The 24,369-nt window shown below is 42.6% G+C and overlaps 1 protein-coding gene across 5 annotated transcripts in view; it reads left to right on the top strand.

Moving 5' to 3' along the window:
* LOC138761575 (partitioning defective 3 homolog B-like) overlaps positions 1-24,369 on the top strand; it is a 1,428,627-nt gene that overhangs the window by 1,183,068 nt on the left and 221,190 nt on the right. The window contains exon 21 of one of the 5 annotated variants that reach the window (XM_069933908.1): positions 18,159-18,236. The exons of the other annotated variants lie outside the window; for them this stretch is intronic. Coding sequence (XP_069790009.1) covers positions 18,159-18,189 — 31 coding nt within the window. The 3' untranslated portion in view covers positions 18,190-18,236. The remainder of the gene's footprint in view (positions 1-18,158; positions 18,237-24,369) is intronic. 5 annotated transcript variants of the gene reach the window in all.

Below are 24,369 nucleotides of genomic sequence, written 5' to 3' on the forward strand. Positions count from 1 at the left end.
CTCTCACCAGAAGTCCTCAGCTTTCCAAGTTAAAGTCACTCGTGGGGAAGTGACACGCTCTAGTGTTCCAGACACCACCGACATTTGGTCAGAGAAGTGCAGCCCACAGAACCATTGCCCACAGCACCCGTGCAGTATATGCAAATGTACTGGAGGGACTCAGCAGATCACCCAGGAAGTTGAGGGTTGGCAACGGTTCAGGCCTGGGCCCTTCATCAGGTAGAAGCAAAGTCAGGCAGGCGCCTAAATAAAAAGATGCTCTGGGGATTTGGGTGAAATGAGCGGAGGAAGGGGCAGGAGCTCAGGCTTGGCCATGGGTGGGACACAGGTGGGAGGGAAGAAGAGTAAGAAAAGCTGAGAATAGGGGAAGGGTAGCTATCTGATAGGAAAAGAAAGGGAAAGGGGTGGGGAGCAGGAGGACAGGAGACAGAGGGGTAAGGAAAGAGGGAGACTAAGGGGAGGGGAGTTAACAGAAATTAGAGAAGTCGATGTTCATGCCATCTGGTTGGAGAAGATGAGTATGTGTGGAGAATAAAAAATGGGTTTTTGCTGGTCAGTGTAGACTCCATTGAATTGTTTCTGGTTGGTGTCCCTCTGTGGTCAGTGCGAACTCTATCGGTTTGTTTCTGGTTGGTGCCCTTCTGTGGTCAGTGCAGACTCCATTGGCTTGTTTCTTGGCTGTGTCCCTCTGTGATTCCATTGACTTTAATATTCCCATTCAATGTTGCCAACAGCACCATAACCTCACATCTCTTCTCAGAAACTGCCCCCATCCAAGATCTCAGCTCTCTGCCGATTTTCTTCTCGTGCCATCAATAGCTCAAGGACCAAGTTCCTAGCTGAAACCTCAATTCCTTCCTTTCCATATATCCATATAACCGTTTACAGCGCAGAAACAGACCAAGTCGCCCCTTCGAGTCCACGCCGGTTCATTTTAACAACTCCACTAGTTCACCCCTCCCGCTCTCCGCCCATAACCCTCCAACCCCCTCACATCCATGTACACATCTCTTCTTCTTCTCTTTGGCTTGGCTTCGCGGACGAAGATTTATGGAGGGGGTAAAAGTCCACGTCAGCTGCAGGCTCGTTTGTGGCTGACAAGTCCGATGCGGGACAGGCAGACACGGTTGCAGCGGCTGCAGGGGAAAATTGGTTGGTTGGGGTTGGGTGTTGGGTTTTTCCTCCTTTGCCTTTTGTCAGTGAGGTGGGCTCTGCAGTCATCTTCAAAGGAGGTTGCTGCCTGCCAAACTGTGAGGCGCCAAGATGCACGGTTTGAGGCGATATCAGCCCACTGGCGGTGGTCAATGTGGCAGGCACCAAGTTATTTCTTTAGGCAGTCCTTGTACCTTTTCTTTGGTGCACCTCTCTCACGGTGGCCATCTAACCTTCTCTTAAATGACAGAAGGGACTCTGCTGCAACTATCTCCTCTGGAAGATCATTCCATTCTGCCACCACTTGCTGAGTGAAAAAGCATCCTCTACCATTTCTCCAAAAGTTTTGTTCCCTTACCCTTAACTTATGCCCTCTAGTTCCAACCTCCCCTGCCCTCAGGGGAAAGAGTCTACTCACGTCTAGTCTGTCTATTCCCTTCATAATTTTAAATACCTCTATCAAATCCCCTCTCAGCAGTCTATGTTCCAATGAATAAAGTTCCAGTTTCCTTAATCTTTCTCAGCAACATCTTTTGAAAATCTTCCCTGCACCCTCTCCACCTTATCTATATCCTTCCTATAATTTGGAGACCAGAACGGAGCACAGTACTCCAAACCTGGCCTCACCAATGCCTTAAACAGCCGCAGCATCACTTCCCAGCTCCTATACTGTACACTATGATTTATGAAGGCCTTAATGCCTCTCCTTCAAGGCTTTTTTTTGTACTGTTCTGCAGGTCACATGGCATAATCTTCTTTCTGAGGCTTAACACTCCATTAGGGTTGTAAGGATTAAGCTCCATTGTGAATTGAAAATAATGGTGGGGATGGGGGATTGGAGATTAGTCATGGAATTGTACTGGGAGAGCGGAAACTAACAGAGGGGATGATTTGAGGTCATAGTGAGTGATAGTGGGGTTGGATCAGAGATTGAACATTGGATTGGACCAAGTAATTTGTTTGGCCATGAGATCAGTTCGAGGCATCAGAGATTGGCCCTGGGATCGCATCAGGGGATCAGAGATTGGCCCTGAGATCTCATTGAGGCATCAGAGACTGGCCCTGGGATCGCATCAGGGGATTAGACATTGGTCCTGGGATCTCATCGAGGGATCAGAGATTGGCCCTGGGATCGCATCAAGGGATCAGAGATTGGTCCTGGGATAACATTGAGGGATCGGACATTGGCCCTGGGATCAGAATCAGGATTTATTGTCATGAACAAGGCATGAAATTCAGTGTTTTACGACAGCATCATGGTGCAAATATACATCTTATACCCATCTTACAATATTACTATAAAATATAAAATAAAATAATAATAACAATACTAGAGCATGAAAAGTCTTTGGTTCACTGATATCAGGAATCTGATGACTGTGGGGAAGAAGCTGTCCTTGTGTCACTGAGGGCTCATCTTTAGGCTCCTATACCTTTTCCCCAACAGTAGCAGAGTGAAGAGGGCATGGCCTGGGTGGTGAGGGTCATTGAGGATAGACGCTACTTTTTTAAGACATCGTCTCATGTCGATGTCCTTGATGGAGTGAAGTCTGATGCCTGTAATGTCGCAGGCTGTTAACATCCCTCTGGAGTTTATTCTTGTCCTGAGAGTTGGAGCCTCCGTACCAGGCAGTGATGCAACCAGCCAGAATGGTCTCCATGGTACATCTGTAGAGGTTTATGAGGGTCTTCAGTGATATACCAAACCTCCTCAGATGCCTCACAAAGTGTAGTCTCTGACGAGCCTTCTTTGTAATTGCATCAACATGAAGGCTCCAGGTCAGATCCTTGGAGATGTTGAGACCCAGGATTTTGAAGGTCTTGACCCTCTTCATGATTGAGCCCTCGATGAGGACTGAGTCATGTTCCCCTGATTTTCTCCTGAAGTTATAATCATCTCCTTGGTTTTGCTAATGTTGACCATAAGGTTGTTGACATTGCACCATCCAACGAGCTGATCTAACTTCCACCATTACGCTTCCTCATTGCCATTTGTGATTCTGTTGACAACAGCAAACTTGTAGATGGCATTGGAATTGTGCCTGGCCACACAGTCATGGGTATATAATGAGTAGATCAGTGGGCTAAGCACATATCCTTGGAGTGCACCTTTGTTGATGATCAGTGAGGAGGAGATGTTGTTTCCAATTTATACTGACTGTCATCTTCTGATGAGAAAGTCATCGAGGGATCAGAGATTGGGCCTGGGATCTCATCAAGGGATCAGAGGTTGGCACTGGGATTTTTTTTTAAATTTAAACATCCAGCATGGTAACAGGCCCTTTCGGCCCTCAAGCCCATGCTGTCTAATTACACCCAACTGACCTAGGTAGGAGGAAACTGGAGCATCCAGAAGAAACCTACGCAGGCACAGGGAGAACATACAAATTCTTTACAGACAGCAACAGATCCAAACCTGGGTCACTGGCTATATATAACACCATTGCATAACCACTACCATGTGGATGGATTATAGGCATCAGAGATTGGGACTGGGACCAGTTCAAGGGATCGGGGATTGGGACTGGGGACAGATCAAGGGATTGGAATTTGGCACTGTGACCAGTTCTAGGGATGAGAGATTGGCACTGGGGACAGATCAAGGGATTGGAATTTGGCACTGGGACCAGTTCCTGGGATCAGAGATTGACACTGGGAACAGATCAAGGGATTGGAATTTGGCACTGGGACCAGTTCCTGGGATCAGAGATTGGCACTGGGGACAGATCAAGGGATTGGAATTTGGCACTGGGACCAGTTCCTGGGATCAGAGATTGGCACTGGGAACAGATCAATGGATTGGAATTTGGCACTGGGACCAGTTCTAGGGATGAGAGATTGGCACTGGGGACAGATCAAGGGATCAGGGATTGGCATTGGGGACAGATCAAGGGATTGGAATTTGGCACTGGTATCAGTTCCTGGGATCGGAGATTGGCACTGGGGACGGATCAAGGGATCAGAATTTGGCACTGGGACCAGTTCCTGGGATGGTGAGTCTTTTGTCAGTTGTGGGGAAACTACTGGTGTGAATTCTTAGGAACAGGATTTATGAGCATTCATGGAGAATCAGCATGGCTTTGTGATAAGCCGGTCATACCTCATAAGCCTAATTTAGTTTTTTGAGGAGAAGACAAAGGAATTTGATGAATGTAGGGCAGTAGATGTGGTGTATATGGATTTTAGAAAGGCATTTCACAAGGTTCCTCAAGGTCATCTCATCCAGAAGGTCATGAGGCATTGCATAACCACTACCATGTGGATGGATTATAGGCATCAGAGATTGGCACTGGGACCAGTTCAAGGGATCGGGGATTGGGACTGGGGACAGATCAAGGGATTGGAATTTGGCACAGACGTGTCATCTGGACCTCCAGAAGGTCATGAGGCATGGGATATATGGAATCTTGGTTGCTTGGATTCAAAATTGGCTTGCCCACAGAAGTCAAAGGGTGATAGTAAGATCAAACATATTCTGACTGGAGGTCTGTGACTAGTAGCTGTATGCAGGGATGTGTTCTGGGGCCCCTGCCCTTTAAGATTTTTGTAACGAAGTTGATAGGTGGGTCAGCAAGTTGAGACGAAGGTTGGAGATGTCGTGGATAAAGAAGCAGGTTTTTGTAGGTTAAAATAAGATATAGGAAGGATGCAGAGTTGGAGAGAGAAGTGGCAGATGGAGTGAAGTAATGAAGTGAATCATTTTGGAAGGATGAATGAAGGCAGAGTAAATGGTTAATGGCAAGTTTCTTAACACCATGGAAGAACAAAAGAACTTTGGGGCTCAAATCCATACATCTCTCCAGGTTGCCGCATAAGTTGATAGGATGGTTAAGAAGGCATATGTTGTGTCGGCCTTTATTGGCCAGGGGATTCAGTTGAAGAGCCATGAGCTAATGTTGGACCTCTATAATACTCTCATTAGACCACACTTGGGAGAATTGTGTTTAGTTCTGGATGCCTCATTACAGGAAGGATGTGGAAGCTTTAGAGAGCATGCAGAGATGGTTTAGTGGGATGTTACCTGGATTGGAGAATATGCCTTATGAAGCAAGGTTAACAGAGCTAGGGCTTTTCTCTTTGGAATGATAGATGAGAGGTGATTTAACAGACGTGTATAATATTATGATAGGTATAGATAGGTGGCCAATCAGCACCTTTTTCCAAAAGTGGCAATGGCCAACGCCAGAGGTAATCTGATTAAGGTGAATGGAGGAACGTTTATGGGAGATGTCATAGGTATGTTTTTTTTTACACAAAAAGTGCCTGAAATGGTTTGCCTGGGGTCATGGTGGAGTCTGGTACAATGGGGGCATTCAAAAGACAGGCATATGCATGCAAGAAAAATCGAGGAATGTAGGCTGTGAAAATTGTTGAGGAAGGGGTGGTTATACAGTATATAAGTCATAACAACATCTTGTGCTGGAGGGCACAGCCTGTGTTGTAATGTTCTGTGATGTAGGTACACTCTCTGCAGGCTTTGGATCAATACTTTTGATCTCTTTCTGTAAATTGTTCTTTTCCTGATTTGCACAGTCAGTGAAAGATTTCTGTATTTTTATAAACATTAAAGATATCAAAGATGAAAGATGTACTTTTAATCATACACCAAGGCAATGTTTTATCATGTACTTGCCATCTTTATGTACCCAATTAATTGGACTAGTCTGTCACATCTCACAATTAACTTATTCTGTAGTTATGCCTTGTCATCTGCATTATCCAATCTATTATGTCTTCCCACCAGTAATGCATGAAGCCACAGGTGTCCACCTCCCACCCTGACATCTGTACCCAATATACACAAATGCTTACACATCTGCAGAACATTGTCTATGGCAGGAGAAAGGGGAAGGAATAATATATCCAGAATTAATAGATACAGCCCCAGGTGATACACTGCACCTTACTCATGTCCAGGTGACTTCCTGCACCTTACTGATGTCCAAGTGATACCCTATATCTTACTGACATCCATGTGACACCCTGCACCTTACTGTTATCCAGGTGACTTCCTGCACGTTACTCATGTCCAGTTGACACCCTGCACCTTACTGAAATCCAGATGACACCCTGCATCTTATTCTGTAGAGTCATTGAGTTCTACGGTACGGATACAGACCTTTCGAGCCATCTTGTCAATGTCGACCAAGCTGCATACAACCCATGTCCTTGTAAACCTCTCCTAACCATGTTCCTGTCCTAACCACGTCTTTTGAATGTGGCAATTTTCCGCACTTCCTCTGGCAGCTTGTTTCACATGCCCACCATCTTGTGTGTGAAGCTACTCCTCAGACCCTTTTTAAAACTTACCCCACTCACCTTAAATCCTTGCCCTCTAGTTTTAGAATCCCCTCCCTTTTGGAAAAGCGGATCTCTGCCCTCATGATTGCATCAACCCCTAGAAGTCCCCGCCCCCTTTAGCCTTTTATGCTTCACAGACAAAAATCCCAGTCTTTCCACCCTCTCCTTATAATTCAAGCCTTCCAGACGTGCTAACAGTTTCATAAATCTTTTCTCCACACATTCTAGCTCAATAATGTTTTTCGCATAGCTAAGAGACTAAAACCACATACAATGTTCAAGTTCGGTGTCAGCAACATCCTGTACAACCTTCTCTGCTCCTTACGAAAAGCCCTGACTGATTTGTACCGAATGCCCTGACCAATGAAGGCCAGGATCCCATCATCATCCTTTCATGGAACTCTATACCTGTAACCCTGAGACTTTCTATTCCACAACACTCTCCAGAGCCCATCCATTTTCTGTGTGTGTTGTGTCCTGGTTTAACCTACCAAAGTGCAACATCTCATACTTGTCCAAGTTAAATTCCATCTGCCACACCTTGGTCCACTTTCCCAGTTCATCTAATCCTGTTGTAATCTCAAATAACTTTCTTCACTGTCTACTATATCACCAATTTTGCTGTCGTCCACATACTTACTAACCATGCTAACCACGTTATCATCCATATTGTCAATATTGATGACAAACAACAGTAGGTTCAGCACTGATCCCTGCAACACCTCACTTGTCACAAGCCTCCAAACCCTCCACTATCTCCTCCCATTGAGCCAATTCTGTATCCAATTGGCCATGTCATGCTGGATACCATGCAATCTGACCTTCCAGACCAGATTGTCATGCAGGACCTTATCTAAAATTCATGCAGATGGTGTCGAACACACTGCCTTCATCAGTCCTCCAGATCAGTCTTCAAATGATCTCTATTTGTATACCATAAATACCTCACACACCCTCATCATTCCACTGGTGCCATGTGGAATATCCTTTGGATAATACACTTCTGCTTGTCTGCTGGGAATAATTCCCCTCTGCTCGCACATTGCAAGAAGATAATAAATAAGATCTTGGTAAGCAGATAGCACTGGGGTAAATTTAAAACTGCTCACCAGCGACTTGCGACTAACTCTAACTTTGAAATGGACGGTCTGTTTTCCTGAACAGTACAAAGGATCACTCACAGCTTTCTTTCTCATAATAAACGCACTGAATGCTCCCTGGAAGAACCTCCCTCATGTTCGCTGCAGGTCATCTATTTTAAATTAAAAATTCGTGACATGTTTCGGCTGCAAGGAATAATGACAGAAATGCCTTCTGTCCCGCAGATTGGGAGAAAAAAAATGCTTGTACACTGTGATGAATGCAGCTTCGTTTCAGTTCTATAGAAACAGATGTTCTACATTTCAATATGCTCTGATCAGGGTTACCATTCATGTAATTAGATGCGGAGAGTAATGTCTGTTTTATGTGGTATGTGTCTTATTTTTGTTTGATGTTTACAATTTTCATTGGACAATTGCTGCAGTTCATATTCCATGTTTATTTTGCAAATTTGCCTCCTAGCTGCATTTGAAGCTCGAATAATCATTTTTTTTAAAATCGAATGACTTCCACCTACTATGGGCAAGAGGTGTCTTCCACAATTATGTGATTTCCACTCACTGCTTGAATATCCTAAAGGATCTCTTGCATTGGCAAAGTGAAACGTGAACATTTATTGCCTCAACCTTTTCCTCCTCCCTGTCTCCCTCGGTCTCTCCCCTTTGTGCAACACAATTCACACACCTTTGTCTTTTTGAACAGGCACAAACAAATGTTCTCTTCCTCATTCTCTTGCGTGCAATCCTTCCCCTTTTCCTGCCTCTTTCCCGGAGGATGGGCTGCATCTTGGTCTCAGTTTGTCAGTATTAAGGTGGAACAGTGTGCATTAGGGTCTTTACACTGCAATCGCGGTATTTTACCGTTATGAAGTGCTTCCCCAATGCCGCCATTCATCATTCGCACTGGAATGACCTAGAAATCTCAGTTTCAGTCCATCATTTTAAACAACATACCAGCATTCTGTGAACAAAAGGGGCAGGATGTGTAAGTGAATAGCTTCAGTGTCTGCATCTAATGTCATGTATAACATACCGTATTTGACAGCATGTTAAACCCACTTGTTTTTCCCATAAAATGGCTCAAAAATATTCCCCCGGTTTTCTATGCCAGTTTGAAATTAGGATAAAAATGGTGAGACCATGGGAAAAAAATGCACACAATTCAATATGGGAAAATCTACTGCAAGTATTGATTGAGAGAAGAGGATTGCAAACTTGATATTTCCTGGAGTAAGTTTATTATCTGCATAGTGGATGACCATAGTGGATTCACACCTTCAGGTTAGGGTTAGGTATGGGATCTAGGATAGGGTTAGGTGTTGGGTTCAGGTTAGGGATAGGTGTTGGGTTCTGGTTAGGGTAAGGAATGGGATTTAGTTTTGGGTTAGGCGTGGGGTTTCAGGGAAGGGTTGGATTAGGGTTAATAACATATAACCATATAACAGTTTACAGCGCAAAAACAGGCCATAACGCCCCTTCAAGTCTGCGCTGGGATCTGGGAGTGATAATTGAGGTGTGTGGAGCTAATAGTAATTTGCTGAACACTGATGGAAAGTTCAGCAAGTTCACATAGTTAATAACTACTCTTTTTGGGGTTATTGAACCAGACATAGGGAGTTATTCTATTCATGGGCAACGGGTTGTGGCCTTCTCTACATTGTTGGCTAGAAAAGCCATCTTATTCAAATGGAAAGACTCTAGACCTCCAACATTGTTTCAATGTTTCTCTCATATTATGTTAGTGTTAGGGTTAGTTTGTCAATATGTGGGCAGCAGGATAATCATCCCTCTTGTGTTCACTGGTTTCCCCTCTTGGGGCTTCTGAGTCACAATGAACTGCCACTTTGGGTTGACCCATGCTTTCATTACACTGTGTATGTTTCTAGCTCCTGCTGGGCCTTTTTCTTCTCTGGTGGGTTTTCCTCACTGCCTCGTGTCTGAGTCTGTTGTGGGGTTTTAGGATTGTCAATATGCGGGCAGCGGGATAATCATCCCCCTTGTGTTCACATATTTCCCCTCTCTGGGGTTCTGTGTCACTCTGAACTGCCACTTTGTGCTGGCCCATGTTTTCATTACACTGTGTCTGTTTCTAGCCTCTGTTGGCCTGCTTCGCAGCCCACAGCAACAGAGAGCAGGCAGCAGTCTGCCAGGGCAGAGCGGGACAGTGGGCCTCGGGAGAGAGCAGGCAGTGGATCGCTGGGACAAAGTAGCTCAGTGGGCTTCGGGAGAGAGCAGGCAGTGGACCTCTGGAACAAAGTAGCTCAGTGGGCCACAGGAGAGAGCAGGCAGCAGACCGTCAGGTCAGAGGAGGACAGTAGGCCTCAGGAGAGAGCAGGCAGCAGATTTCCAGAACAGCAAACCACTGGAGAGAGCTGGCAGCAGACTCCCAGGACAGACCAGGACAGTGGGCTGCGGGAGAGGGCAGGCAGCACTAAAAAATTTCAGTACACAATATACTAAGAAAATTACGGTATAGAATACATATCATGATCTGAACTGTTCCTGGAATGCCTGCAGTGAAGTTTACACAGGAGGCATTCCGTGAAAATGACTAAGGGTCTAAGAGGAAAAGAGTCGGAACTGGAATGGCACCCACTCGGTTATTTCCCGGAACACAGCGGTAATGTAAAAGACATATATGTTTGCGAAAATATTTTCGACAGCTGGAGACTTTGAGGTGATGAAATTAGAGTTTGATGTTATACACATGAAAACAGTGTACAGATGACTCAAAATGCTTTCTTGCTTCAGTCACATAGATACATAAGAAATACTTGGGGAAATATTATTAATTAAAGGGCAGCGTGGTTAGCGTAGCAGTTAGCACAATGATGTTACAGCCCCAACGAACTAGGTTCGAATCTTGTGCTGTCTATCAGGAGTTTGTACGTTCTCCCTGTGTCTGCATGGGTTTTCCCCGGGTGTCCCCGGTTTCTTTCCACCCTCCCAAACATGCAGGGGTTGGAAGTTAATTGGATGCAATTGGACAGTACAGGCTCGTAGGCTGGAAGGGCTTATTACCGTGCTGCATGTCTAAATTTAAATTACCTCAACTTGGCTGCACTACCATGGTCAGAAAACTGATGGCCTTGTCATTGATATGACCAGTCTTACTGAAATGCGGTGGCCATGGAAGTGAGGAACCAGTGAGCTGTCTCCTGACCATCTGGCTTCCCCTAATGTAGAGCAAGCAACAATTACACCACGATCATCGGTGCATTGGCATAGCATTGGAAACAATGAAGGAGGCCGTCTAGTTCCATCTTATGCACTACGTGGCCCAAGCTCTAATGAAAGACTGGCTGATTCCCCTTGTTAACTTCATGCCAAAATTAGGAAGGGCACAGGCCTCCAGGAAAGATGTGATTCAGTTATGGAGTTGTACAATACTGAACGAAGCTCTTTGGCACATCATGGCAATGTTGACCATTCACTTGTCTATCCTAATTTCAATCTAGAACCTTTGCTTTGGCCAGTGGTAGAATTGACAGTGAAGATTAAGGAAAGCTAACTCTAATAAACGTGCTCCCAGAGAAGAAACTACTGGAACCCAGTTAATCTTAACTAATGCCCTATATTGATAAATTAGAGTATGGAGATGATGGGCTCCAAGGCATTGTTGACTCCTGCACTGAAGCAAAGCCCTTTCACAAATCACCCTGAATATGAAGATTCTTGGCCAGCCAGCCTCTGTTCTGCAACACTGCAGGGCAACAATAAAAATCCATGGTGAGTTTGTGCATGGGACGTAGTGACCGGCTTATGGGAAACAAAGTATCAGAACAGAGATCCATGAGGGTCCTGGCAACCATATAACCATACAATAATTATAGCACGGATACAGGCCAGTTCAACCCTTCTAGTCCATGCCAAACACATTCTCCCACCTAGACCCATTGATCTGCATCCAGCCCGTAACCTTCCATACATCTCTCTCCATATACCTATCAACTTTTCCTTATCGAGCCCACATCTACCACTTAGGTTGAAAGCTCATTCCACATTCCCACCACCTGCTGAGTAAAGAAATTCCCCTTTGTTTCCCCTATACTTTTCCCCTTTCAATCTCAATTCATGTTTGAATCACCCCCACTCTCAATGGAAAAAGCCTGTCCACATTGACTCTATCTGTCCCCCACATAATTTGAAATATCTCTATCAAATCACCCCTCAATCTTCTATGCTGCAGGGAATAAAGCCCCAGCCTGTTTAACTTTTCCCTGTAACTCAAACCCTGAAACCCAGGCAACATTCTTGTAAATCTTCTCTGCACTCCTCTCTCTATTTTGTTGGTATCCTTCCTATAGTTCAGTAACCAAAACTGCACACAATGCTCCAAATTTACCCTTACCAATGCTCTATACAACTTCAACATGAGATCCCAATTCCTGTACTCAATTCTCTGATTTATGAAGCCAACATACCAAAAGCTTTCTTCACCTATCTATATGTGACTCCACTTTCAGGAAATTATGTACCAGAATTCCTAAATTCCTTTGTTGTACTGCACTCCTCTATTGTCTACCGTTTAATGTGTATAGCCGTTGCTGATCATTCCTACCAAAATATAGCACCTCACACTTCTCAGTATTAAACTCCATCTGCCATTTTTCTGCCCTCTATTCTAACGGACCTTTATCCCACTCCAACCTCAAACTGCAAATGATGAGCATGGCTCTCAAAGGGTATTGGGTGCCGATGACTTCCTGATCTATCCTGGGTTCAGAACCAGGGGCCAAGGAGGGTGACATGGATATTGGAGCTCGGGTTCACCTCTGGACACTGACAGGAGACCGTGCGGCTACAGAGGTCATGGGGGAGCAGGAGGTGGCAACTTCGGAGCACTCGATGTTTCCTTGGCTTGATAGGGGGATTTGAGCTTGTAATGTGTCTTTGTATGTCTTGACAGGGAAAACACAGGAAAAAAGATATTTGTGTGTTTTGGATGCATGACAATAAATTGAATCTTGAATTTCACCATCAACCATCTACCTCTCTTAATTTCTGGCTCCTGATTTATGGAGGTAAATGAGATTTGTGTAAAATAGCTGGTCGATGTTCAACGTGCCTTTCCATAAATCAGGAGTCATCAATCAACAGAGACAGACAGTTGATGGTATCATTCACAACCTGCTGTGCACCAACTTATCGAAGGGAAGGTTGTTCAAAGACAAAGGCAACAGGCTGGCATTAAACCTGTCGGGTTTACTTAGAAGTAGTGATGCTTGCCGTAAGGGGCTCTTCAAAGCATTATGGAAGTGATAAGGGTGAGTGTAAAACCCTGCAAAAGGTAGTGAGCACAGCCCAGTACATTACAGACAAAACCATCCCCACATTTGAGGATATCTGCAGGGAACACTGCCATCGGAGAGCACCGGCAATCTTCAAGGATCCACATCATTCAGCACATGTTCTGTTCTCGCTGCTACCATCAGGAAAGAAGTATAGGTGCCACGACTCACATTATCAGGTTCAGGAACAGCTGCTACCCCTCCACCATCAGACTCCTCAACGACAAACTCAATCAGGGACTCATGTAAGGACTCTTGTGCACTTTATTGATTTTTTTCTCTCTGTATTGCAGTTTGTTTACACTTCTTTATTTATTTACATGTGCATTTTAAGTACAGTTTTTCTTTTTCATTACCAATAAATGGTAATTCTGCCTTGCACCCAGAAAAGAGAATCTCAAGGTTGAATATGTTGTCGTGTATGTACTCTGACCGTAAAACTGAAATGAGAAAATACGATGAGTTTATTGTCATACACATTGTACAATGTATATCTGAACTGAAGTTCTTACTTGCTGCAGCTGAAAATATAGTTTGTAAAAAAAAACTACTAGAATATTCTTAATTGAATTAAAAATAAATAAAAATGAAAAAATAGATATTCACAATTATCCAGTGCAAATTAAAAGTGACATCAAAAGTGCAGACAGTCTTTTTGTTGAATTGGAACAGTCCCAAGCCTCTTTCAAATAGCAGCACGTGAGTAACCCTCCTGGGACTCGGGTGCGATTACTGGGGAAAAGGTGCTGGAAGCACCATACAAATCATGGGGGAATCTACCCGTGGGAGGGGGTTCCTGCCCCCGCAGTGACACATCATGTACTCACCAGAAGTACTGCTGGATGTTCGAATGCTGGCTACCCCAGTGACGCACGTACACAAGCGCTGATGTCACCAGAATAAGTGGATCAGCCATTTTCCTTCACAAATCTCCCATGGACGAAACTTGGGTAAGTTTAATCAGGTTCCCTGACTACCTCTGAGGTGGGTCAGGGACCTGGTTGGGGTTGGACCCTTTCAAACTGCCGCGTAACTGAGGCGCTAACCGTGCAAATTGCCCGGTTAACCTCATTTTACACGGCAGTTTGAAAGGCCCTCCTGACTAGTGTAACAACGGTTCAAGAGCCTGTTCTTGAACCTGGATGTGCTAGACTTCAGCCTTCTGCCCGAGGGTACATCAAGCTCAAGGTTCTTTTATTGTCATGTAATAATACCCAAGGAAAGTTAAATGCACAAAATATGTTAACTTTTGGCAAATAAAAAGCCACCATGAGCATTGCCCGGCACGCCCAAAAATAAAAGAAAGAGAACCATATGAGACACTAGGCCCTTTCAAACTGCCTTGTAAAATGGGGTAAGCCTGGTCAAAATTTACCACAGACCTACCTCATCAGGGAACCCAGTAAACTTACCCAGGTGTCCTTCTCTGCCTGTTTGAAAGGAGAAATGGCTCACTCGGTTACTCTAGAATTTTAAACAGAAAGGGAACGGAAAGGACACAGGGAAGGGGGGTTCCCCATGTCTGTGTCACTCACCACATCATCACAGGGGCGGGATCCCCCTTAAATTGCCAGGTTGGCGATTTAACAGGTAGGTTAAGCTGCTATTTGAAAGGTGCAGGAGGCACAGACACAACCCAGTAACCTCACTCGGGTCCCGGGGGGGGGGGGGGGGGGGGGGGACTTCCCGGGTGCTGCAATTTGAAAGTGCCAACTGAGTGTCCGTGGATTCGCTTCCAGTGCCCCATAGCTTCTGCAGCCGCGCAGACTCCCGTTCAATCCATCAGCAGCCCGATCTCCAGATCCAAAACTCCAATATGATCAGGAAATTTTCAGCACCCGAAGTCCTTTGGGAACCCTTCTTGCCCTCAGCACCCTCTTGAATCCTGGTTCCAATACTCATGAGCCGGTCTCCAGAACAGACTAATGTGAGTCCTTTGATTGTAATGAGAACAGGTTGTGGACAGGGTGATGTTGCCTTCTTGAGGCACAGTCTCAAACAGATGACTTAACTGGAGGGGAGGCCAGAGCCTATGATGGACATTTGCTATGTTCTGGAGCCTTCTGTGTTCCTGGCCATTTTAATTCCCAAAGCAGCCTGTGATGCAACCAGCCAGTACACTTTCCACAGTGCAGCTGTAGAATTTTGTACACACGTCGACAAATGGTTGAATGGTCTTGAAATCTTCCAAGTTCATTAAGGAAATTGATGGCAGTGTTCTGTCGGGGGCTAACATTGAGAATCTGATCAACCACCACCCACCCGCATTCTTAAGCAAATTATCTGCTCCAAGTCCTGTCACTGCCAGAATTTAACAGGTTAACAACTGAAGTGACATTTTCAAAACTCCATGGCATTCCTGGCTTGTGCGCTCTCTAAACGGACGAGGAACTTCTGGGAAGGTACTGAGGAAATTGGGTCAGCATAACTGGGAGCATGTAAGGGGTGTATACAGACTGCAGAAGGAGTGCACATCATCCCAAACAGCCCTAATCACCTGTCCTGTTCGGTACCATTTACCTCACCAATAGCAGTGTCCACAGATCCTGCATTGGACACTTCAGCCACCACTGAACCCATGGAAATGGAGGGGAAGTGAGTCTTCTGTCCTGAAGGCCTGCCCAAGAACAAGCAGTATCTTTAATAAAAGAATCTTATCTGTGTACTTTTCTTATCCATCCGCTTTTAATAATAATTCAACAATAAAAAGCACAAACCAAATCATTTTAAATGCAAATGTTAAAATCCAGAACAAAGACCGATGCTGTAAGAACACAGCATGTCAAGGAGCAAATGTGTAACATCCCAATATGTCAACTTACACCTTTTGTCTCCACAAATGTTGCTTGACCACTGAGCTCTTCCAGTATTTTGCTTTTGTGACTGAATCTTTTTACCAGTTAAGTTGGTCAATTCTGGGTAAATGATAACTTTCAAATGTGTTTAAAAACTTTAAATGCTGCTGAAAAGTGCTGGTGAAACTCAGTAGGTCACACAGCATTCTTTATGGCAAAGATGCCTAACCAACGTCTTGGGCCTGAGCCCTTCGCCAAGATCTACCCTGATGGAGTTTGTCATTGAGGAGTCGGATGGTGGAGGGATAGCAGCTGTTCCTGAACCTTGTGGGATGAGTTTTGTGGCACCTGTACCTATACTTTTGTGTGTTAAACTACAATCACAGCTTTTGCAGACTTCCTTATTTAACTTTAAAGATTGCTTCCTTGTGCTTTTAATGACGTCCAATATGAAGCTCCTTGTTGGCTGAATAATGGAGATAATGAAGCTGAATTTAGAATGAAGATTGAGAATCTGGCTGGGTGGGGCAAGAACAAGAACCTTTCAATGTCAGCAAGACCAAGGATCTTATGGTGGACTTCGAGAGGGGAAGGCCGAGGGTCTTCATTGATGGGATGGAGGTAGAGAGGGTTAATTCCTTGAAGTTCCTGGGTGTCCATGCCGCCAGTACATTGAAGTAACTGTGAAGAAGGCACACCAGTCCTTCTACTTTCTTTGAAGTCCAATGCATGCCTTCAAATACTCTATCTAACCTCCATTAGTGTACTGAAGATATTGTACTGACTGGTTGCATCACAGCCTGGTTTTGGTAATTTGGTTTAAAACAACCAAAATGCCAGAGGAACTCAGCTGGTCTTTTCAGCATCCATAGGAGACAAAGATATATTGCCAACATTTCAGGCCTGAGCCCTTCTTCAAGGGAAAATCAGAAAAGGCAGAAGCCGGATATATCAGAAAGTCTCAGAATTCAAACAGTGGGGGAGGAATCCAGACCAACAACAGGTGTTAATTGGATGTGATAAGGAACTAGGTAGCATTTATCATGTCTGTGCAAACAGAGACAGGGAATGGAGAGACGATGGGGAAAATGGAAGGGGGGGGGAGGGGGGAGAGGGTTTAATGAAAGCCAGAGAAGTCAATATTAATGCCATCTGGTTGGACGGTGCCCAGTCGGAAGATGAGATGTTGTTCTTCCAATTTATGGGTGGTCTCTCTCACTCCAGCAGTGAGCAGACATACCGGCAAGGGAATGGGATGGAGAATTCAAATGGGTGACCACAGGGAGATAATGGGTATTTTTGGATGCCCAGGAACACAGAAGGAAACAGAAAGTGGTAAACCTAGCCAGGTCCTCCCACACATTGAAGACATGAGGAATGCGTGTATAGACATAAATCATAGGGTTTTGCGTAATAAAAATTTTCTCAGGTGCATTTATTTTAACGCAAGGAGTATTGTTAGAAAGGTTGATGATTATGATGTTACTGCTATTAGTTAGACTTGGTTGGAGGAGGGGCAGGATTGGCACCTTAATGTTCCGGGGTTCCATTGCTTCAGACGTGATAAAAGTGGCATTGCTAGTCAGGGAAAATATCTCAGCTATGTGAAGTCAGGACAGCCAGGATGGTTTGTCTACAGAGGCCATATGGGTGGAGTTGAGGAAGGGGAAAGATGTGACCACACTGATAGGTTGTATTATAGACCACCCAATGAAGAGAATTGGAGGAGCAAATCTGTAGAGAGAGAGCAGACCGATGTAAGAAGCAGAACATTGTGATAATAGGATAATAAATATTGACAGGGACTCTCATACTGTAAAAGGCCTGGATGGCTTGGAGTTTGTCAAATGAGTTCAGGAAAGTTTTCTAAATCAATATATAGAGATACCAATGAGAGAGGATCCAGTACTTGATCTCCTTTTAGGGAACAAGACACGTCAGGTGACAGATGTATGTGTAGGTGAACATTTTGGGTCCAATGATTATAATGTCATTAGCTTCAAGTTAATTATGGAGAAGGATAAGTCTTGTCCTTATGTTGGGAATCTAAATTGGAGGAAGGGAAATTTTGTGGAAATGAGAAAGGATCTTGGAAGAGTGGATGGGGATAAGTTCTTAAGTAAGTAGATGTCCTTCAAAGGCAAAATCTTGAGAGTGCAGTGTTTGCATGTTCCTGTTTGGATTAAAGGCAAAATTAACATGTATAGAGAACCCTGGTTTTCAAGGGATATTGGTGATCTGGTTAAGTAGAAGAGGGAGGTGTATAGCAGGTAAAATCAACAAGGAGCTAATGAGTACAGAAAATACAAGAAAATAATCAAGGAAATCAGGAAGGCATAAAGAAGACATGAGGTTGCTTTGACAGATAATGTGAAGGTAAACCCGAAGGGTGTCTGTAAGTATATTAAGAGTAAAAGAATAATATGGAATAAAATTGGTCCCCTAGAGGATCAGAATGGTTGTCAATTTATGGAGCCTCTCGTAATGGGGAGATGTTAAATTGTTTTTTTTTTCACCAGTATTTACTCAGGAAACTGGCATCGTGCATAAGGAAGGAAGGGAAACGGGGGTGTGGCAAGATGGCGTAGAAGAAAGACGTATGTTCCACCTTTCCCCAGCTGGATTATTAAATACCCGATTTTAAGAAGTATAAAAGTAGTTAAAAATAATATTTACAGTTTTTTGAATAACAGTGATTCACCATGGTTACCAATGTGAAGAAATCTAAAACTCAATTTCAGAAGAAATTACCATATAAAAGTGTAGATGAACTGAGGATTACCTGTACAGCTGAATCCACAGAGTCGTTGTTGGGAGCCTCCAAGCCTCAGAGGACTCCTGCCCGTTCAAGCTTGACCTCGGTGCCGATCCTGCAAGATTGCACCGGTATTCTAGTGAGTTCAGTCGTAGCTGGCCAGCGTGCACGTGAAGCCGTGCGCACGGGCGGCCCGACCAACAAAGGGGCCCGTGACCCCGCGACATTGCTGGGTGGCCCTGGAACGCACAGTGTAGCGTCGGAGGACGCTCCTGCACGTCCAGCGGTTCTGCCAGGCATGCACGGGGCATCCCGGGTCTGTGACCTTTTGGAGAAAGTGTGGGCTGTGGGGGAGCTGGGGCGCTGGCGTCAGGTGTCCAAACATGCAGGGACCTACAGTGACTGAAGGAGAAGAGGAATTTACCTTATTGGAATTAGCCCAGGAGGAGGAGCCTGTAGTTAAAGAAGGTAGACCTCAAAAAGTGGCGATGGAATCTGGATTGTACTCAGTAAGGGATTGCTTCCCAAATGGATAAAATGTCAAAACAAATGTCAACTCAAATAACCCAAGGATTAATGGAGGTGAAAACAAAAATGAATATTTTATGTGATGAAATGTCAACTATGAAACAAGATATAACTGTAGTTAAGAGTGATATTAACAGATGTATAAAATTGGTTGATATTGTACAAGATCATTTTTTAAAAATTGAAACAGCCTTTTCTGAGTGTCAAAATCAGGTGGAACACAATAGAGAAAAAATGGAAAAAGTGGAAGGTTCTTTTGTAGATTGGGGGATTCAAAAAAGGGATTTATTGAACAAGATTGATTCATTGGAAAATCAAAGCTGGAGAAATAATGTGAAAATAGTTGGTCTTCCAGAGGTCATTGAAGGTTCTGATCCAATAAAATATTTTAAGCATTGGATCCCAGAGGTACTGAGTTTTTTCCTGAAGGTTTGGAACTGGATCGGGCCCATAGAGTGTTGAAGAAAAAAACACTTCCAGGACAAACATCGAGGGCAGTTTTGATTCACTATTTGAAATATCAAGATAGAGAAATTATTTTATGAATGGCGGTACAGAAAGCAGCAGAATCAGTCTCCATTAATGGTTCAAAGTAACAGAGTGTTTTTTATGCCGATTTAAGTCAAGAGGTTATTAGAAGACGACGGGAATTTAATTTGGCTAAAGATGTCTTATGGCGAAAGGGCTATAAGTTTGCTTTTCGTTATCCTGCAATTTTGAACGTTTTTTATGGAAACTTTCAATCTCAATTTTTTTGACAACAATCACGATGCCTTTGTTTTTGCTAATTCATTGCCAGAATTGCAAAGAAATAGGCGGTCTTCACCATTGTATCCCAAGAAGAGTGTAAACAGAAATGGGAATGGGTATGGAAAGAATGAAAAGAAAGAAAAGCTGACACAAAGTCTTCTTGACATTGAAGATCCAGAACAATCACTGGGCTTGGAATCATTGGGTTGAATGTATTTACTATATTTGGTTGTTCTTAATTACATAATGAAATGTACTTGGTGGGGGGGGGGGGGGTGGATGATACTGAAAGATTTGACTGTCATCTACCATTAGTGGGCTTACCACACCCAGATTTTTAGGGTGGTAAAAAACTACCTTTGGGTGGTTTTTTTTATTTTTGGGATTTTTTTTGTTTATTGAGGGGTGTGTTTTTTTTTTGCTTTTGAAGAATTATAAAGGGGAGTGTTATTTTATAGAATGTAAATATATTAGTAGTTAGTAAAAATGTCTAATTTGAATTTTGCAACTTTTAATGTTCAAGGATTAAATAATACAATTAAGTGAAAGAGGGTTTTGGCTTATATAAAAAAAATGAAAATTGATATTGCCTTTTTACAAGAAACACATTGGACCAAAAAGGAACATTTGAAATTGAAAAGAGATTGGGTTGGACATGTGTTTTCTTCTTCTTTTAATTCTAAGGCAAGAGGGGAGGCAATTTTGATTCATAAAAAATTACCATTTGAATTGGAATCTTCAGAGGGAAATGTAGGTAGAGTTTTACGGATGAACTGTAAAATCTTTGCTGAATCTTGGACTTTGCTTAATCTTTATGTGCCTAATATAGATGATGAGCAGTTTATTTCAGAAGCTTTTTTATTGTTAACTCAAGTTAATGAAAATATTTTAGTTGGGAGAGATTTTAATTGTGTTTTGGAACCTTTATTGGACAGAAATCCGAAGAATATAAGGAAATCAAAGATGGCAATACAAATCAATGCATTGATGAAAGATTTAAATTTGTTAGATATTTGGAGAAAGGTTAATCCTACAGAGAAAGATTTTTCTTTTTATTCATCATGACATGATTCGTTTTCTAGGATTGATTTTTTTTGGTATCAGCTCACCTACAGGTGTGGATTAAATTGTCAGAACTGTAAGCTGAATATAAAAGTAGAGTTCTATCAGACCATTCATTATTACTTTTTTCCTGTGAAAGTTCAAAAGTGGTACGTTCATCACATGGATGGAGGTATAATGCAATATTACTGAAAAAAACAGAGTTTGTTACTTTTGTAAAAGAGCGTATCTCTTTATTTTTGACTGAGAATATTAATTCTGTGGATAGTCATTTTGTAGTATGGGACGTGTTAAAAGCTTATTTGAGGGGACAGTTTATTAGTTAAGAAACAATATATGGCAGAAAGTTTGATGTTGGAAAATCAGATTGCTGAGTTAGAGAAAGATTTTCAGAAGGATGTGACCGAAGACAAAAAAGCTGCATTGGCGAAATTGAAATTATGCTATAATACTTTACAAACTTATCAGTTTGAGTGTTTAATTAATCGATCTAAACAACGTTATTATGAGTTGGGAGAAAGAGCTCACAAGGTATTTGCTTGGCTATTGAATGCAACAGGCATCTCAGACTATTAATGTCATTGAAAAGAATTCAATAATTACCTATAAGCCTCAGGAAATTAAGGATCAGTTTTATTCATTCCATCAAAATTATATACTTCTGAGGGGAAGCAAGATAATGGTTCTATTGAATTTTATTTATCTAAATTAAGGTTACTGGCATTAGATGAGAAAGATATTCAGGAACTAGAATCTCCATTTACAGATTTTGAAATCAAGGAAGCTATACAGGAAATGCCAAATGGAAAATCCCCAGGGGATGATGGATTTCCTGTGGAATTTTATAAAAAATTTTATGCTGATTTATCTAATGTATTTGGAGATGTGTTAAAACAAGTTACTGAAGAACAGAAGTTGCCAGAATCTTGTTCAAGTGTTTAAATAACTGTTATTCCAAAAAAAAGATAGAGATCCATTGAAAGTGTCTTAATATAGACCTATTTCTTTATTAAATGTAGATTATAAAATTATAGACAAAGTATTACCTCATAGACTTGCTATGTACTTACCTAAGTTGATACATACTGATCAAACAGGTTTTATTAAGAACAGAAATGCATCAGATAATGTTCTTTGATTAATTACTTTGGTCAATGCATACAGAAAGCAGCGTAGATTTGAGGTCTAGGTTGCACTAGATGCAGAAAATGCTTTTGATAGAGTTGAATGGGATTTTTTATTTAAGGTGTTAGAAAAGTTTAAATTCGGCGCCTGCAAGCTCACACCAAGACACAAGAGCAACTTGTCCGTGAATTACTCTTTGCAGACGATGCCACTTTAGTTGCCCATTCAGAGCTAGCTCTTCAGCGCTTGATGTCTTGTTTTACGGAAACTGCCAAAATGTTTGGCCTGGAAGTCAGCCTGAAGAAAACTGAGGTCCTCCATCAGCCAGCTCCCCACCTTGACTACCAGCCCCCCCCACATCTCCATCGGGCACACAAAACTCAAAACGGACAACCAGTTTACCTATCTCGGCTGCACCATTTCATCGGATGCAAGGATCGACAACGAGATAGACAACAGACTCGCCAAGGCAAATAGCGCCTTTGGAAGACTACACAAAAGAGTCTGGAAAAACAACCAACTGAAAAACCTCACAAAGATAAGCGTATACAGAGCCGTTGTCATACCCACACTCCTGTTCGGCTCCGAATCATGAGTCCTCTACCGGCATCATCTACGGCTCCTAGAACGCTTTCACCAGCGTTGTCTCTGCTCCATCCTCAACATTTATTGGAGCGACTTCATCACCAACATCGAAGTACTCGAGATGGCAGAGGCTGACAGCATCGAATCCACACTGCTGAAGATCGAACTGCGCTGGGTAGGTCACGTCTCGAGAATGGAGGACCATCGCCTTCCCAAGATCGTGTTATATGGCGAGCTCTCCACTGGCCACCGAGACAGAAGTGCACCAAAGAAGAGGTACAAGGACTGCCTAAAGAAATCTCTTGGTGCCTGCCACATTGACCACCGCCAGTGGGCTGATATCGCCTCAAACCGTGCATCTTGGTGCTTCACAGTTCAGCGGGCAGTAACCTCCTTTGAAGAAGACCGCAGAACCCACCTCACTGACAAAAGGCAAAGGAGGAAAAACCCAACACCCAACCCCAACCAACCAATTTTCCCTTGCAACCGCTGCAACCGTGTCTGCCTGTCCCGCATCGGACTTGTCAGCCACAAACGAGCCTGCAGCTAAGGTAGACATTACCCCTCCATAAATCTTCGTCTGTGAAGCCAAGCCAAAGAAGAAGAGGTTAAAGCTTTATATACGAACCCGATTGCTAGGGCAGTGACAAATGGTCCGATTTCTTTACTATTTAGTTTGACTCGTTCAACTTGGCAGGGCTGTCCATTGTCACCAGCCTTATTTGCATTGGCTATTGAACCATTAACTCAGACTATTAGACAAAATGATGAAATTAGAGGGATGAAGGTTATGAATGAAGAATATAAGATTAATTTATTTGCAGATGACGTATTGATATATTTGACAGAACTGGAACGGTCGTTGAAGCAGTTACAAGAGTGTTTGTCGAAATTTGGAGAATTGTCAGGATATAAAGTTAATTGGGATAAAAGTGAAATTTTACCAATTGGAATAGCAGATTATTCAGAATTTAAAATTATTACAAAATTAAGGTTAAAATTTGCTCGAGTGGCATTGTATAAACTTACATGTAAATATGCGTTAGGTGGACTTCATTTTCCACATTTTCAAAATTATTATGAAGTGGCCCAGTTGAAGTTTATTAGCAGATTGATGGATCTAGATCAACCTCCTAGTTGGGCTAAGGTGGAAATGGCGTGTATTTCTGAGGTCGAGGTACATGAATTTATGTTTCATTGGAATTTGAATTTGTTACAGGAATATAATATGACGGTATTGAAACATTTGTTAAAGATTTGGATTTAAAAAATAGGGTTTTGGGATCAAAAGATAAATTATCAATTTTAACCATTGTATAATAATCAGCTTATTTCTTTTTCAATGTTTAATAATTATTTAAAGAGTTGGGATTTTAAGGGTATAAAGAGAATACAGGATTGTTTTGAAGAGGGTCAATTTATTTCTTTTAATCAATTGAGAGAGATTTGATATATCTGTAAATTCTTTGTTTGAGTATTACCGACTTAGAGCCTTGGTGACTTAAATGGGAGAATGGTTTAGTGTTTATTTTTCCTGAAGATGATTGGGCGGATATGTATCAGGACCATGTAATCAAATTGACTAATGTAAGATATAGAATGGTTAATTATAATTTTTTACATCAATTATATTTGACTCCAGAGAAGCTGAAAAAATATGGGTTTAGTAATTCAGACTCATGTTTTAGATGTGATTCATGCATTGGAACTTTTTTACATGTTGTTTGGACTTGTATTAAAGTTCAACCATTCCGGCAAGGAATTAAAGTAGTTTTGGAAAAATTGTATAACTTTACATTACCTTTAGACCCAATGATTTTCTTGTTGGGTAATTTGATTTCATTGAGGGGATTGGGTTTGGATAAAATTCAAATTGCTTTTGTACGTTTGGTGTTATCAGTAGCACGTAAATGTGATGCGAGTAC

The sequence above is a fragment of the Narcine bancroftii genome, chromosome 4 (assembly GCF_036971445.1).
Source record: "Narcine bancroftii isolate sNarBan1 chromosome 4, sNarBan1.hap1, whole genome shotgun sequence".
NCBI classification, from domain to species: domain Eukaryota; kingdom Metazoa; phylum Chordata; class Chondrichthyes; order Torpediniformes; family Narcinidae; genus Narcine; species Narcine bancroftii.